This window comes from Lepisosteus oculatus, chromosome 13 (genome assembly GCF_040954835.1).
Source record: "Lepisosteus oculatus isolate fLepOcu1 chromosome 13, fLepOcu1.hap2, whole genome shotgun sequence".
NCBI classification, from domain to species: Eukaryota; Metazoa; Chordata; class Actinopteri; order Semionotiformes; family Lepisosteidae; genus Lepisosteus; species Lepisosteus oculatus.
Window position 1 is genome coordinate 11,087,818 of NC_090708.1, and position 18,434 is coordinate 11,106,251.

At 36.4% G+C, this 18,434-nt stretch overlaps 1 protein-coding gene across 5 annotated transcripts in view; it reads left to right on the forward strand.

The window, feature by feature from the left end:
• The window catches only part of LOC102684556 (ephrin type-B receptor 1), a 236,890-nt gene that overhangs the window by 171,446 nt on the left and 47,010 nt on the right, over positions 1-18,434 (forward strand). For all 5 annotated transcript variants that reach the window (XR_011191395.1, XR_011191394.1, XR_001480120.2 and 2 more), the window contains exon 6: positions 8,733-8,857. Coding sequence is in view for 1 of the 5 variants with exons in the window: in XM_015361286.2 (XP_015216772.1) it covers positions 8,733-8,857 (125 nt within the window). In the remaining 4 variants the exon portion in view is untranslated. The remainder of the gene's footprint in view (positions 1-8,732; positions 8,858-18,434) is intronic.

Here is an 18,434-nt window from a genome sequence, read left to right on the forward strand (position 1 = left end):
AAATTCCAATTTACAACCTACAGGACAGCTCCATTCAGACAGGAAATCACGATAAATCTGAAAACTTCAGATTTCGGTGTTTCTGTTTGACAAGCTGGATGCAAACATTTTGAGAGAACTTGCTTTGAAAAATGTTTGCTCACTTTTGATCTGAAGTTGTTCGCAAACTTCAAAGTTTTCAGCCTTGATTTATTTTCCTCCCTCTGGAATTGTCTGCTGCTGTGTTTGATTCACACTTGGGATAGACTTAAAGGGAACTTCACAAATTGATCTGGCTGAAAGCTTTACCTGAATCCCCCTAAACCTGACACAGCACAAAGTTCAGCCTCCTAATCTCAGCAGAAATGAAGGTCAATGGAAATGTACAAGATAAGCTGTAGATGCTGGCTCTGCATGCTATGGGTGGAATCTCTTTTGAAGGTGGGCAGTGAAGAGGGATTTCATGAATCAGCTTGGTTTCTCAACACAGATGAACTACACTGGGTAGCACTGCCAAACCAAGATGCCTGGCACGACACCAAGGCACCACTGACTAACCCCAGTCTTTTCCACTTTTCCATTACAGAGCCAGCGTCCTACTGAAACATTGCACTTCTCTCTTCATTCTTTTCTTTGTCCGTAGGAAAGCATTAGAAAAACTAACAAGGATGAACTCTGCCAGAATTGGAAACATATGACCATGGTACAATAGTTAAAGCCAAACACATTGTTATAACATTCTGGGAGAAACACATTATTAAAACATTTTGGTCTGAGGATTTGAGGAAAGGTCTGAGGAAAACAAAAGATTTCTGTTATGAAAATCCTTTCTGTGGGCATTTCCTTCTGAAAATTGTTTTAAAGAAAAGTTTGCCGTCCTCTAATTCATTTGTAGCAGCTTCACTACCTTTTTAATTATCTTGTATTAAATTATATATGACTGGGGGTGTTTTCAGTTTTAGAACTTGGGTTTACAGTATATACAATGTTACATATAAATCCAATGACACTTTGGGGTGCCAGATCTCAGCTGGGCTGGCTCATTTTGCTTTGCACTGTAGTGTAAGAAGTCATTTTCCACACCCCGGAGGAGTTTTAAATGAAGGTTCTGTAGTGCTTCATTGAATGAGTGCTTTGAGAAATATTATTTCTCTCACCTTATTGCAAACATTATATTTGAAAAGCCATGGTTTCTCTTGCCTCATTGTACCTTATATTGGCTTTGATAAGCTTTTGAAATTACGTCTACATTGCAGTTCATTAATAAATTCAAACCAAGCTGTTAGATAATCTGAATTTATTGATCTTAATGGGCTCTATAAATACCTAGTTATATACATTATTTAATGATTAGGTATCTGTCTTCATTAGCATGGTTTAAGATGCCCATGCATTCATCAGTATTAACTTTCCAGTGTGTTGGCATACGACCTTTATGTAATTAAGGCTTGAAACATAGATATTGAACGTTTGAAGTTCATTTGCCTTCATGTGCATCTCTATGGTGATTCAGAAGTAAATAGTGATGAGAGAACATCAGATTGTTTCAATATGAGATATATGCTGAATTTAGATGTTGTATGGCTTTTATTTTCTTTAAGGGAAATTCATCTTTGCATGCATGCATCTTTTGGGAGCGTTTCAGAGGTATTTTAATGAAAAAGGTGGTTAACCAGGCATCTTAAGAAAATAATAAAAATGTTGCAGGGGACACTTAAACTTTAAAACACTCTGCTAGAAATGGTAAATTAAATACATTAAATACGTTTTCCTGAAGATAAATTCTACAAAAGCTGCAATTAGGTGAATGCTGAAGTTCCAGCCCAAGAAAGACACAAATGAACATCTGGGAATGGTTTCAGCCTTGTGGGCTGCTCACAGTTTATTGAAATGTTTGGAGGTATTAAAGCATTAACTTGTTTGGCAAACTCAACACAGGGGGAATCGTGCTGATTGGATATTGAAGCCTTTTGTTATTTTTTTTTCTGCTGCACTTAAATTTATGAAACAATATCCAAGAGTGCTGCAGAATACTAGGGTCCCAGGACTGCTAGTATCCTCACAGCATCACAGAATCTGTACGATTGTATGCAAAAATGCATACAGGAAAATTGGCTCTGGCACTGCTGTATTTGGCACTGACAAGAAATGTTTAATCAGATATGTTGAACCTGCCATAGCAATTCATTTAATAATTTTAGTAGAGATATTTGTGGACTCAATTTTATTATTGCTACAAATCCATTTAGAATCTTTGTCAGGGTTTGAGGGGTCTTACACAGAGCTGCAATCAACAGTGTTTCCAGTAAATTGTCATTTTTTCCCCCAATAGACAGTTAACCATATACATATCAAATATGGAGGAACATGGCTACAAAAAGCTTTCTGAAAGCCAGTGGAAATGTACAAATACAAATCTAAAAGAAACTGGTAGACAGTTATGGAAAAGAGCAATGTAGCACCAGATTAGGCTGACAAATAAAAGCCAAAGGTCAATTAAATTGTTCAGGAAAATCTAAAATATTTTTGACTATCTTAAAGTGCTATATGCTATACTGTTTTTTACAGGTTTGTAATGTTACTCCACATGATACTTGAATTCTTCCAAACACATTATATTAAGGCATATTAAGGCTTTTATGCTATCCATCTACTTTCTTGTGCAAGGCCTGAATCCAAAACGAGGTGTCAGTCTTGAGTCCTGACAGCCGTTACCTCCGAGCTATGTATGTGTTGTCACATTGATTGCAGTAGGCTATCCATCTCAGCGTGCGTTTTTCATTGCTGTGAGTGGGAGCTGAGAAGCACCGCGGGCCTGTTGGAGAACTGGATTTAATTTACCCTTCTCTTGGCAGGCGTGAAGAGGGGGTGTATGAAACAAGGGGCCCTGTGTTACTCTCAGTAGTGCTGATGTACCTGTTTATTACCTGAGACCGGCCTTAACTGTGCTAAAGCAGACTGTACTCTACTGTAATTGCTCCCAGCATTCCTGAGAAGCATATCAATTAGGCTGATTAAAAGCTTTGTGTGGTTAGGAAAGTCATCAGAAAGCTTTTGTTGCTAATGTAAAGGGGTTGGCTTCAAACTTTCAGTAGCAAGAACACTCTGCATATTGAAAGATTTTAAATATATTTTTCATTGCAAGGTTTACGCATCAAGTAATTCGGCTACCTGTTGGCCTCTTCTACTATGCAAAGAATCTAGAAGAACAAGAAGGACCTAACTTGCGATGCAATGTCAGAATGATGTGTTTTGTCCAAGTAAGGCATCCTCTATATACTGTACATTTGACGTCAAGATATTATCTTGTAAAGTAAAAAATAATTCAGACGTCTTTATTGATCACCAACATTCAAATTGACCTACTGTATATATAGATTTCCACCCTATTGGAAATCCTGATTTGCTTACAAACACCACTTTCATACTGCAGTGTGATTCTCAAAGATCAAAAAGTCACTTTCCTTACTTGCTGTTCTATGAGCTAACCACTGTCCAAATTTTAGACAGACTGAAATAACAGATGATTTTTCATTAAACTTTTTTTTCTGTACAAAATCTAGGACAATAGAGAAATACTACACAAATGGTATTTCTGTATTGTCTTATATTTTGTAGAGAATTACAATCGTGAATACTGCATGTATAAAGTAAATGTAATGTATCAAAATACTTTGACAGATCAACTAAAATTAGGAGCAACAAAATATAGCATTTAAAAAATCTGTTTCCTCTTATGGATAGACTACCTTGGCATAGCATTGCTATTAGGTCATGTAACAGAACTGATGAACAACAAAAATACAGTCATTTTTGCGAGTTCAGGTCAGAACTGATTTATGTGTTTGTTATCTACAAGCTCCATGATCCCTCACCTTTCAATGGATGAATTTTATAAAAGACAAGAAGAAAAAAAAACAATGTAAATTGTTCGTTACTGTAGGAAGGCACTGCAGAGATTCTGTTAGCACTGTTTTTTGTATTTCTTGCACAGAAAGATTTGCAGTCATCTTTATTGTACACTGGAGGCTCTAAATGAAAGGTTTCATATTAGACTGTGGTTGAGTGCACTTCCAATCAAATGGGCTGTGCTCACCACAAAACAAGAGCTCTAGACTTGGCATACACTGCAAGCGTAGTGTGTCCCTCTTTCTTTTGTTTCAGATGGTTGTGCAGCATTGCATAGCAGCCAAATCTGGCTCTGTAGCCTGCAAATAGCAGGGAACCACTGTGTTGCCTTCCAGTTCGCCACTTCAAGACCTTGGCCGAGCATGTTGTGAATGGGCTGTGAGCTAAATCTGTGTTTTTTTAAATAAATGGTTGCATTTTGAAAGAGACAAAAAACAAAGGTTTAGTATGTGGGGCTTCTAAAGCATGTTAGAAATTCTGCTTTTTCTTTCAAAATTGCAATCCAGACCACCGTCATTTCAAGAAAATGAATGCAAAAGTGATTTTGTATTTCATTTTCTGCATTTCTGTTCAATTACTAAAGGGTATTAGAAAGCCTGTTTCTAGTGGTGAAAAAGTAATAAAAGATTACTGCCAAGGTAGATAGATAGATCCCATGAGGGAAATTTCAGTACAACAGTAGCTTAGCACAGTGTAAGGAAAGGATACAATAATACAACAATACAATACATACAATACTATCAGTACAGTCAATGAGAAGTGCACTAAGAAGAGTTGCTCACAGTCCATAATATACAAAGAACAAACCAGAACATTACACAAAAAGATGTATTGCACATTATAAATATAAATATAAATATAAATATAAATATAAATATAAATATATTGCACAAGTCCCTGGCATATATTGCACAAAAAACAGCTAAAAACGGGAAACGCCCTTGTAATAAATGTAAAAGTCATTTATTGGAATTCTTCTATCATGACAAATATTTAGAAACGTTGAATCACTCATTTATTGCAAAGAAAAATAATCTTGGGTGTTGCATACATAACAATATAGGAACACAAAGTGAAAAGTTGTATAATCAGTATTAACACTCTGTATTCATCTACACATCATTAAACATTAGCCTGCAGTCTCTAAATTAAATAGTTATAAAAGACTCATTTTATAAATAGGAATCTTACATTTAGACCTTACAGAATGGACAACAAATATAAATTATAAGACACATATCTAAGGATGTTACTCTCATTCTTGCTGACGACCTCTAATATCTATATTACTTGTTGATCTGAGTAAGAAAGTAATGTCATATATGGGGAAAAGAAGCTGATGGCAGTGGCACATTTAAGCACCAGAGTGTCACTAATGTGAACACTTTTTCATCAGACCACTGTCACTTCAAAAAGGAACATGCATTTTGTTAAAAGCTTGTTACGCTGTTAGACTGCACAAGAAATAAAATAGTAATAGACTGAAAGTAAATAGGAAAGGAAGAAAACAGCATGGTGATAGATGTTTTCAAATCTGAATAATCTGAATAACGCAGTGAGCCTGACTTTATCTTGTCAGTCCTTTTGAAAAAATCACTTAAGATGACACAACTGTTAAACAGTCCCAGACTGCAGTGCTGTAAACTCATGAAGGGCTATGGGCAAATGTTACTGGACGTCCCAGATCAGTCCTTGGAGACTTATACTATTGACATATACTTGAAGACTAATACTATTGATTAGCAAGAGAAATCTAAGATAATAGCTCTCGTACTCAACGGCTATGTTGCATGAGGTCTGAGAGCCAGCTTGTATCTTGAAAGAAACACCAAAAACATTTTTGGCTTCTGCCTTAGTTAAATTCCTGTTAGCCCATAGCCACCCCAATCTGATGTATATACTGTATAACTGACTCAATTAGGTTTTTATAATGAGTTCCCACTGAAACCATTTGTGCAACTAGGGGTCCCCTGCCAAAACACAGAGTACCTGTGTCGTAGAGCACTTGTAATCTCCTGAAAACTGCAGCACCATTTCAAGCTGCTGAGATCCAAGTTTACCATGGTGGTTTGCACCTGCAGTCAGTGCTGTAATTAAATCTAATATGGACCTTAATTATGTTGGTACACACACGTCCAAAGAGCTGCTGCAACTGCAATTATCAAGCCAGCAATCAAGGTAAATGCACTGCCTGAAAAAGAGATGTTGCAAAGAAATGCAGGGTAAATAAAATAGTGATTGTATGTGTAGCAATCTCCATTTGAATGACAATGTGTCTGCATTTGCAAATGAATCAGGGGAGTACAGGACACCAGACAGCTGAAAACTTGATTGAGGGGTTACATTAAATTCAAATATTAACCGACAAAGGGTAATGTTTGTGTTGTTGATACAACGTTTGGAAGATGTTGCATAATTAGAGCTTTGAAGTAAAAAACATCTGCCACAGTCAATTTAAAGGATATTTGTTTACTCAAAGCAGTGTCATTTTTGTTATGGATGTTTTTTTTAAATGTATGATTATTTTATCGATGACCACTTACACATTGAGTTGAGGTAAATTTCAGTTTTTCATAATATTCACAGCATCCTAAAATTAAGGTTTTATCATTTGTAAAAGGTAAATTGAAATCCTTTGTCACACTATTTACAGTAGTAAGGATGCAGATCTTATTTTTTACTGTGATAATTAGCTCCCTCAGGCAAATATATAGCGCAGGGCTGAGCTTCTTGTCTGTTACACTTGTTTAACAGATATCAAAGCACATTATTTCTAAACTAAATGACAATTAGTCACAGGGTTTTAGACATTGTTTCTTTAGCATTTATCTGTTTAATTTGCCATCTTTTCAGTAGTGTTAACCCAGATTTGTGTAGTTACACACAGCTTGTGACTGCATAAATACACATGAGCTTTGTGTGAAAGAGAGCAAATCACTGCATCCCTTAAAAAGAAAAATTAGCACACACAGCCTAGATTTGAAGAATACAACTATTATCAGATTTGCCTTCCTTTTAGCCAGACTCTCCATGCATGTACAGTATCATCTGCCCAAAACTGTAGATGTATAAGGCCTTTAAATCCTTTGGATCTCATAGTCAATTCTGTACTTGCCTAGCAAAAGACAAAATCCCTTAGCTTAAAGTCTAGCTTTTGTTTTGTTGCATACTTTTTAATCGTTTATTTTCCCTGTCAAATCGTGCATGTCTGTGAGTAAACCTCAGGTGTGTTTTTGGATTTTGAAGAACGTGCACACTGGAGAGCACCATCATATTTCCAAGTACTGTACAGTAATTTGTTCCTTCACTGCTGCCTCAAGCATATTGTTCATAAGCCATTCATCATCTCAGATAGCATTCTAGTGTACAAGAAAAATAAAAATCCCATAAATGGTAGTTTGTCTCTCCTTCCAGTGCACCCTTTCTGATGAAAATAACAGCAGAACAAATATAAAAACAATAGTGCCAATGTACTTGAAAGTAAGATCTGTTGATGATGTCCTAAAATGCTTGTTTTAGACAGTTTTCTTCTTCCAGGCCTAAGTATACGCAGCAATGCCTAGTTTAGGGTTTGCAAGCACACCAGACAAATTGATTAACATCACTGAAATTTTTTATTTGATAGTGAATGTCAGTGAGCAAACATTTGAAAGAGGTTGAGAGCCAGAGTATGGTCATTAGGCAAACTCAGCCTTGTCCTTTTCACCTTCATCATTGTGACCGCATAATATAACAGATGGAACAAAATTTCTTATGGAAAGAAAAAACACAAGAAACCATAAGAAATTGCAGAAAAAAACCTTAAAATGCATAAGAAATCAGACAGCAGTTCCATATCCTTATGACATATTTTGTAATTGTGAATAAATGCAGGCATGGAGGAGGATTGCAAAATGAACACTGCTGGTATTTCTGTCCCTGAGTGTGAGGATAAAAAAGCAAAAAGCTATTTGAAGTTTTCTCATTGGCTGTAAAACTGTACTAGGAACCACCAAACAATTGGGAAATGCATTGTGCGACAGAGCATGAGAAAGTAAAAAAGGCAATGAGCACAAGGTGAGTCCTCCCTAGATCATTGCCATTTGATCTGGAGCTGGGGAATTAATCTGGTTCACCACTTCAGATGTTCCACATCGTCTGCAAAAATAAATCTACTGTCGCGAACTCAAAAATGATTATTCTGGCACCATAAAAAGTAGTTTAAAATTCAATGTGTTGTTTTAATATATAGCTGAATGACCGCAGTGCTTGTTGTTGCCTCGGTCTTACTGGAGGTGAAGGAAGCCGATTGGACAGTTGTGATCAGTTGGATATAGTGGCTGTGGTTGGAGATTGAACGAATTTGAAAGTAAAAAAAAACTGATTTGATAATTTGACCAAATTAAGATAGACAAAGAACTGGCATGTGAATTCATGCAAATAAAAGGGTTAAGATAATAACGGAAGTCTAACTAAATGGAGGTGTTTCAGATATTGAGAAGGCTCAGTGCTTATGCAACAAATGAGGAAATCCTATGTGTTGCGATGAATGTCTAGCAGAGTTGGCAGCTGTTGCACAGCATGTTGAACAGCATCCATAAAACAACAAATAGAACTGATACAACTCTTTGAGGGGTTTTAGTTTGCTTTTAGGTTGTTGTTTATTATTGGAATGTTTTGTACTGCTTGTATTTTGTATTTACAGAGAATCGACATCAAGTCCTTTGATTTGCATTAATGATTTTCCTCCCAGTTTTTGCATGATTGAGAGTGAGATGGTTTTATTTCTTTAAAAAATATGTGTCAGCCACATCTGTTGCGATAAGCAACATTTGACTAAGACTGGTCTTTTTCATACTCCTCAGCCCCATCTATGGTTCCCATCATGCACCAGGTCAGCTCCACCATGAAGAGCATCACATTGTCCTGGCCACAACCTGAACAACCTAATGGCATCATCCTTGACTATGAGCTTCGTTATTATGAAAAGGTAAGAGGCTCTGTCTAAAATTAAGTATTTTTGCTGACTTTCCATTTATTGATGTACAGTATGCTTGTGGGTATGTCAATATACTATTCAATAAATTGCTTTAATAACTTAAAAGTCTATTAAATAAGTTCTACAGACATTGATCCACAATCTACTCATATTAAAATACTTTCTGAACAGTCTAATTTTTGAGACTACAGAAACATTACTTAAGAATAACAAATATCCACAAGTGATCAATAAAGTAATAAAAATGTGTCACAACAGCGTTTTTCTAGCTTATGTCATGTATTTGATCATTTCTCCATGTAGATTACATTAGTAAAGATCAGGGGTGAATGCTCAAATTTGAGTGATGTAATAAATGGGTACCACAGGGAACTTTACCAGGACCACTGCTTTTCCTGATTACATACTGTAAATGATTTAGATTCACATAGTTAATAAACTCATCAAGTTCTTGTGATGATTAAGATGATACAATAATGCAAGGAACAGCCAAAACTGTAAAAGGCCACGTAGAAAAAAACATGTTCTGACTCCCGTGAAATGCGTAGTTAGAATCCTATGCGAGACGGTATAATCCGGAAGTGACTGGAGTGGGACATCAGGGAAGACACAGCAGGATCAGGGCAGGTAGAAACACAGGGGGTGATGACAGCGGAGCGCAGGCGAAAGAGTCCAAAAGGAAGTCCAATGGGGGAAATTGGGGCGTAGTCCAAGGTCCAGGTGCCAGGAGATCCATCCAAGACGATCACAGGGAACAGGGAACTAGGAATACAGATAGTTAAAACTTTGACTGGACAAGGCGCTCTGAGCCCCAGACTCAGTAGGTCAGGACACCGGGATGAAGCAAGCGCCCTAGGGCCACTCCTGTGCCCGGTGGTAGGCTGGCTTCCGGGCTTCCGTCTTCCAAAGCTGGGCCCAGAACAACAACAAGACACCGGGCTTAATAGGGAAAAGGGGATAAGTCACAGCTGGGACAGATCAAACTGGGAACACAACGAAAAAAGATAGGAGCGCCTTCTAGAGAAATGATGACTGTGACAGCATGTGAGTCTCTAGGACCGGAATTGAAAACTCTGAATGTGTGGAGACAATTAAAAAGGCAAACAGAATGTTAGTTTAATTAGAGATGGATCATTAGAATTTATCCAATCATCTGTCTATAAATCAAGCAATGTTATGTTAAAATTGTACAGTATACTAATAAGACCTCTTTAGCATGTGTTCATTTTTGTCACAGTGATATAAAAAGGATATTACTGCTCTGTCATCAGTCCAGAGAAGAATAACCAGGTTCTCTCCCAGGATCAACAGAGTTATCTTATCTTTGAACAGAGAAGGCTATGAGGGGAACTGCTTTAAGTGCAAAATACTCAAAGGGATTAACAAAGTCAATCCTATGGACATTTTTAGGTCAAACATCAATCTCAGGACACACAGCGAAGCAAAGCTGAAGAGGATTTAAAATGGAAAATAGGAGTCACTTATTTACACAAAGCACTGTGGGAGTTGGGAACAGGCTGCACAGATATGTTGTTGAAACCAGTGCCACTGAATATTTTCAAGAAACAGCTACTGTAGATGAGATCCTTAGCTCTATTAACTAATAAAAACCAAACAAGGCTGGATGGCCTCCCTTGTTTGCAAACAATGTTAACCTAGTATACTTCAGGTTAAAATTTCAAAGTGCTTTAAAAAAAATGAAATTATCAAGTGTGTGCTTTTAATTGTATAAGTTTTTCTGAGAAATTATATGGAATGAACACAGTACTCAGATCTTTTACAGATCTTTTACGTTTGTTGTGAGATTGAAGGTGCCCCTATACCCGTTTCCATATTCTATATATGAACATGTGAAACCTGTGCATTAATGCTGATCCTTCACTAGAGGGAGCTAGTCATGAGTCTACTTAACATTGTTGATATTTAATGTTGTTGATATTTAACAAGTTGATAATGTAATGCTAGTAAAATGTTTAAATTTCTTTTTAATGAAAAGCAGTCATCGAGTAAAACAAGTAAATCAATGGAACACACAAGCTGCGTGTCCCCACTTTGTTTTGTCAGGATAAATATCTTAATCTGGCCATCTGGAAAGCATCTAACCTATTACTGTGTTCACTCAAATTAGAAATGGAAATGTGACTAATGAGTTACTCTCCAAGTCCCAGCACAGCACAGGAAAAAAGGAGGCGATCTTTCTGCTAAACCAGACCAGTTCTCTCAGATTAGAGCCATTTTTGAAAAGCAGTTCACTGTGTCCAGACCATCTTGGTGAAAAAGAGTACAAAGAAACTAAATATTTAGGGTAGTCAGAGGTATGAGCATTGTAGGTACTGGCGATACATATGTAGGACCAACAAATCTTGAGCTTCTTAAAGATATTGAAACAAGTCTCTGGACTATGTTTTCTTCTGAACAGTTAAGGATTGGACAAGCTACCCCCTACTCATTAAATAAATTCATTAATTGCCTTTCACATTTGTTCAAATCATTTTCTCATTCAATGATAACTTCTTAATTATGTTTAACTAGCATTTATAATGTAAACATTAGTTAGGAGTATGTTGCTAGGTTACTGTTATGCTTGGATAAAATGCAATGAAAGGCCTCCTTCACTAAACGTCTGTGATCCAGATTTCTTTCCTGTGGGGACCTGGGCACAACTACTGGCCTGATCTTTCCAATTATACCTAATCATTCTGTCTGGAGTTCTGACGTGGTACACAGGGAGACCGCAGTGCCTAGTAACCTGCTGGGATTTTTTGTCTGTGGAAAATCTCAAGTGGACTTTGTGTTTATTGCAAAAGCTGAGGTGGCATAACAATGTAATCTTTGTTTTACGTAGCCCAACCATGACTTCAGGCATTGACTTGTCACAGAGAAACTGACCTGTTCGTTACAAACGTTTATGCCATAGGCAGACAGGGTATGGGAAATAACTTCATCTCTTTACACTGGTAAATTTGAATGAATAATTCAAAATATCAAAGGGCCATTGGCTGTTTAACTAAGTCCAACATTTCCAAGTCAACCGAGAGACCAAGACCAGAGACATGGAAATGAAGGGTAAAAAGACTGAGGAATGGGAATTTCCTTTTATGTTATCAGAGGTCATGAATTAAATACCAAATCACTTGTGTGAAGCTGCACGATTGTGTACAATCAGCTTTATACTTAAAATTCGAAACAGTGAAATAGCTGTGAATGTATCCTGAGTTACGGAATTAGAAAACCCATTGGTCTTCCAGTAGTTGAGATTCCTCTCCATTAAATAAAGAACACCAACTTTATTCATCCAAAACATTTTTTCTCCTCTCATCCCTTTTTTAGATCTTCCCAGTAATGAGGTGTAGAACTAGATCCTGGTGTTGATAGTGCATTCTGCAGATATAACACCTGTGTTAAGAAGGTGCTAGTTTCTCACTGTGGTGTTGCTAGCAGGGGACGTTTCTAAGAAATAAAACTGTACCTCTGGCTGCAGACACAAGCAGAATAAGCATTGATAGCCCCTTGAACAAAACCTGCTACATCTTGATTAATTAAATCGTAATACAGTGTGGCAGAAAAAAATCACTCTTTTTGTGGTTAGTGAAATGCCATTTTCTCAAATGTTGAATATTCTTTGTTAAATTATATTTTTCACGTCAGTGTTGTGCATATTTAAAAGGAAACAGATGTCCTTAATGTGGGTTTCTAATACTGTCTGTGTGTGTAAATGTCACCTAATTTGTTTCTGTTTTTTTCTGGGAATTGTCATATATTGTCTAGGGTGGCAGATAAATTGCTGTCCCATGGAATTAAACAGACTTACAGTTACTGTATATGAAAATTGTCATACATCTCATAAGTCAGGGGTAATGGATTCTCAAAATTAAGTTTACAAAGCAGATAGAATATTCTTCAAGATCATCCTGAAAGTCACACTGAAAATAGAATAAAATCTAAAATGGGTTCAAGATAGATGTAAGAGTTTAAAGAACAAGCATGTGCTCAAATTGTAATGGATTTATTTATTTACATTGTTTTATATTTAGAATGATGGCTTAAATGGGTGTAAGATTAATATTATAAATTTACATCCCCCTTTATACAAACCCTTCAATACAGTCAGATAATTTTCTCTACCTGACTCAGATGATGATGAACAGTACAATACCCTTCGGCAAAAGAAGATATGCTTAAACAGTTGGCCATACTTAACTATTACTTTAAAACTTAGTTTTTTCTAATGGACTTTAAAACTCCTAAGATATTCTGGCTATATACAGTACAAGAACTGAGCAGGTCCTGTTTTTATCAAGAAAATCAGCAAAGCTCATAAATAAATCAATCAGATTTACCTTATTGAGTCCCATCACCTCAAAGAACTTTCCAAAGTCAAGTGCCAAATAAAAGTGTCATATTTAAAAATACCTGTGAGGTGAAACCACACACATTCCAGCTAACCTCTAGCTGTGAGATGAATTCAGTTATTCCCAGGAGCACTTGACTGACCAGATCTGAAGAAAGAGAAGGAGAGATATTGCATTGTTTTTAGAACCCACATATCATTACCTGAAACATATACCTTGTGGTTTCTGGATAAATTCTAAAAGCGAAAATAATAGAATGGTGACTCAGCCGGGAACATTGAAGACCATGCCTTATAGCAGTCTGAATTTACAACTTGGTTCTTGTGCAAGGAAGACAGATGCTTACCGTGAAATGCAATGCTTTTAATGTGGTCATTTTCTTCTGATTTAAAAACAAAAAAATTAATTGGGATGATTGTTGGCTATGTAAAAGGAGGGAAAATGTAAGGATTGCTTGTATATCATCATAGTATAGGGATAATATCGGGATGGAAATTCTCCCCTTTACACTGGAAGTTACTGCATGGTCCTGTAACACATTGCATTATCTGTGGAAGCGAGGCAGACATTCAGTCTTAAAATTAGAATGGCATTCTCCTTCTGCATTAAAATTGATTGTCTTTCATTCTATAGCTGAAGGCAAAATATGTGGGAGAACATTTGCCAGAGTCTTGACACCTGGGAATCTATCCGAATCTTGTCCTGTTATTCAATGTTTAAATATGACAAAAATGATAATTAACTGTAATAAAAACCACAAACATATAAGGACAGTTCTTCTTCATCTCCCACATTCCCAAGGCTAAGGTCTAGAGGTGGGTTTTGCTTGTCACCGGTTAAGCTCATTTTTATTTCTATCCTAATGGTTACAGTTTTGCTTCAGACATATTATATTGAAGGGAGATCAGTGATACCTGCTCTTTTTGCTGCCTTTATGTCTCTGGAACACAAACTTAGAAACAGTTTGGCTCAACTTCATATTCAGTAAACGTTCATTTCAACACAGAAAAATATCTCACCGAGCAGCACAAGATGAGTAGCAAAAGGTGAGACTTGAGGTAGAATTAAATATAGAAGTTTCTAAATGTCTAAGAGGGAGAAACTCTCAGCGGTGGGTGAGGCAGATTTGTAGGGCATTTCAGGGGCAATAATATTTGGCTCTGCTGTGAAAGAAAACAGAGCTGCATGTTCAAACCTCAACCTATTCCCACTCTCATGTGAATAATAAAATAAAACCTTACTTATCTGTACTTGCAGGCAACCTGTGCATGCCCAAAACTGGGAAGAGGCAAGTCTTACTCTCCTGGCATACCAATTAAGTCATATACATTTGAGACTTATTTTGGCACAAATAATAAAAGAACGTTGAATACTATTATGGGCGAAAAAAGATAAATGTTCTCTCAAAATAAAAGATCATGTACAGTAGGAGTGCCCACAATATAATATCTGTGCACATGTAGCTTAATCTTACAAGAAAGAAGCAAAATCCTCTTTGGTGAATGGGATTCATAATTGCTGTCAGCCCACTACCAGTAGCCTTATTTCAGGAATGTATCCTGAAATGTAATCCAAGTGGAGCTCTGTGTAAGGTAAATAATTATTGTGGGAATGTTTGGTACTGTACATCATCATCCCCACATGAGTCTAATATTATAAATGAATAATCTGTTAAGGGCATTTAGTCAGAAATAAGAGTAAACAGGTTAAGGAGAGGCTGCTTCTTTCTGCTGAGGTTGTTGAAAAGAATATACAGTACTTGAAGTTGGATATTTTGAATCTAAGACCTGAGTGCAGAAACATGTAAGACAAAAATCTAAATAAGCAAAGAGATTATTTAAAGGCATCTGTTAGCATTAGCATTCCCAAGGTTAGTATCCACTGATCTAAGTAAAAAATAATTGTTGATTAAAAAAAGCAGTTTTGATTACATTATATTCATGGGGATATATGATAGTATTGCTATGAAATGTGTCAGTTCTGTTTTTAAAAACTGTTATAATTATTTACCGTACCTTGTAATAGCTTGGGAATGGGCCTTGGGATGTAATGCAGACCAAAAAGCTGAACAAAAATAATTTCTAATAGGAAATTTCATTAGAGATGAATTTTAATGATAGGAGACTTCACCCCTGACCTTCATGTGGAAGTCTGGTGATAAATGTGGTAGTGATTAGAGGGATAGAGTTTCAAGGGGGATCTCACCTTATTGCCTTGTGGCCTTGTCATGAGGAGATTAAGGTGGACAACACAGTGGAAAATTAACATCAAATGTCATGCAGGTCATCTTGGGATGCCTTTTTTCTTATTCAAGAAAGTAAAATTGAAGACAGGTTATTCAGAAATTATGTTTGGTCAGTCATTTTATGGATAAGGTCAGGACCTCCTTTAAGTATTAAATATAGTTTCATGACACAGTGACTGTGGATGACTGTTCAAAATTAATTTACTGTTGTTTCTTATGGAAGCATGTTAGAATATGGAAATATGCTGATCCGTCCCACTGAGATAATTTCAGCTCATCTAAGCATTACAAGACACTCTGGTTAAAGTACAGTGTGTGAGGTCTTTTACAAGCCTTGCCATGTAGATAGAAACTTGTCATATTTCATCTGTGAAGCTCTTGAGCAATACTAGTTTGAAGTTGGATAATTTAGTTTGAGAAATAATAGTTTAAACATGCTGTCAGAGTTCAGATTTTGGTCTTGTGCATTAATTCTCCCTTGGTCAGAGATTTTTCCTTTTCAACTGTTCTTGGTCCTTTTTTTCTTATCATTTGTAATCCAAAACAAGCATCCTTTTTGATTTTTTTCCTGCCTCTCTCTGTACAAAGGAAAACTGAAGAATCACAAACAAGCCAGGAACAAATTTGACCTGGCAACAACAAAAAGATACGTACAAAATGAAAAAAGGGATACTTTGAAAGAAAAATGTTGAAAATGAGAATATCTTAAAGACAAGCAAGTATTCTGAATTCACACAATGACAGAGATAAAAAATGCTTTGAGTGCTTTTCAATCTGGACACAATGAGCCTAATTTAGGGGTTGTGCATTGTTCAGAAAAGCTCGTCTAAGCTTTTATGTGGTCCAACTATCTCTTTAAATTCTTGAAAGACTCTTTTTTCACCACTCCTTTAATCTAGGGCTCATCATAAGGTTTTACAAATTGCTTCCATACAATCCTAGCTCAAATTTGACTTATCTCAGCCATCATGGTTTGATATCTTAAAGAGACTATTTAATAAAACAGGGTGTTCTGTTTCTGTCCTGTAGTTTATATTTGAGATTTCGTTTTTTAAAAAAAGAAATACAAAATATATTTAATGAACAAAAACAGTGTTTCAGTATTTCATTTATGAAGAACAGTTTGATAATTATCATAGATAATTGTGCAGTGATGTGCTTATTTTTGTCGTCGTCAACCAAGAAAGCTGTTTTAATTTTAGACAAATTTGCACAAATGATTAATTTACATTAATATTAATTAGATATTAATTTACATTCATTCAAATGAAATAAACTAAGACAAAAAATAAAAAAATAATTTGGTCTTCAGATATTATTAAGATTTATTTTTTATCTAGTTTTTTTCAATTTGCATGTCAACCGTACCAAAACGCCCTTTTCATCCTGTTGAAAATAGGATGTGATCATGTTGATCTATAAAGTCAAAACTCAGATTGTTTCCTTTGTCTTGGAATGTTTGCAAATGTGATGTGTTTTAAGAAAAGCAGAGAAAAGGTATCCAGTTCTGTTGCTTTTGCTGAGAAGATTGCAGGCATTCACAATGCACACAAGGATAGACAGTTTCATCTGTTCTGTTCTAAAGAGAGCCTCCATTGGCATATCTGACCTGCCATGCTGTGACAGTTGGAGCCAGTGAGCTGTGTGAGATGGGGCCATCATTATGAAAAGTCCCTCATGTGGTGTTCACACATGCTTACGTGCCAAGCTCCCTCTGCCTGCCGAGGGCATTGTAAAAAATGTTTTTGGAGCTTGACTGCTGGGAGCATGCTGGAGGACAGCTTTTCCTGCGGTTTCCCACTGTGCAACAGCTTCAGTGGGAGAAAGGGAATGGGAGCCACCTGCCAAAGTGTAATGACTGAAAACTGGCCTCATATGAGGGGCCGGTCTGTTCCTCCTGGCATAGCCTTTCGCTGGCCAATTTCCTCCTCTCACCCTTGCTTCAGTCATGCGTCCTGTCCTGGGAAAGCCGAGGAAGGCCGGCTGCTTTTAACCCCGTTTGACCGACAGCGGGAAAGGTTGCAACTGTTCTGTTGGAAAAAAAAAGGGATCACATTTTGTGCAAACTGTGCATCACGCTATGTGGAATGGAATGCTGCTTGACTTGCATTTTATTATTAAGAATGCCTTTTACCGATTTGTCTTATCTGTGGTGATTAATGAAAAGCTACTGGAAATATTGCATTCATTAAGGTCCTACGACCTTTATGGTTGCGTGTTACTGAAATTCAGAATTTCCAAGGTACCTAGAAACAATCTGCTCAGAAAGGAAAACAAACTCCAAAGTGTTTAGATAGGCTCACTTGATGAATGCAAGGTGTGGGTATTTTTTTTACATTAGAGAAAGTTATTTGGAAAGTTCTGACATATTTCTGAGTCTTTTTTAGGGATTTGTGTAGGTTTTCTAACACATATTAATAATGCGTGGTTTTATTTTCAGTTCATTTTATCATTTCAGCTCATTTGAATTAATTTTATCTGACTGTTGGAGGTAGATGGTTGTACAATCAACATCACAGGGCATTTTTATGTAATTTGTTGCTAATTTGTTTAGAGAGAGAACAAAAGATGATTTATCTTATTCAGCATGTTTTTGAGCAATCCAAATCCCACGTTATCTGCTGTTTGCTTAAATATATTTGGCTATGTATAATTATATGTGTCAGACAGATATTATATACTTTGTGCTTTTTATTCAGGGAGTACAATCAATGTTTTGTTTTCCACCATTCCCATTATCTTTCCATTAGTACTGTGGAATTACATATTAAAAAAACAGATTGAAGAAGCGAGTGGAGATATCCTTCTGACTTGCCTATGTAACCTGCAAAGACTAAGTGGTTTCTCTCTCAGAAATACTATACATATTTTCAGCAGATAATAATACCTTTTGAAGATGTCTTGGAATTGACTATTTTGAACCATGTATAGCATCTCAACTTGGTTGGAATCTTGCCCTCAAAGTAGAGAT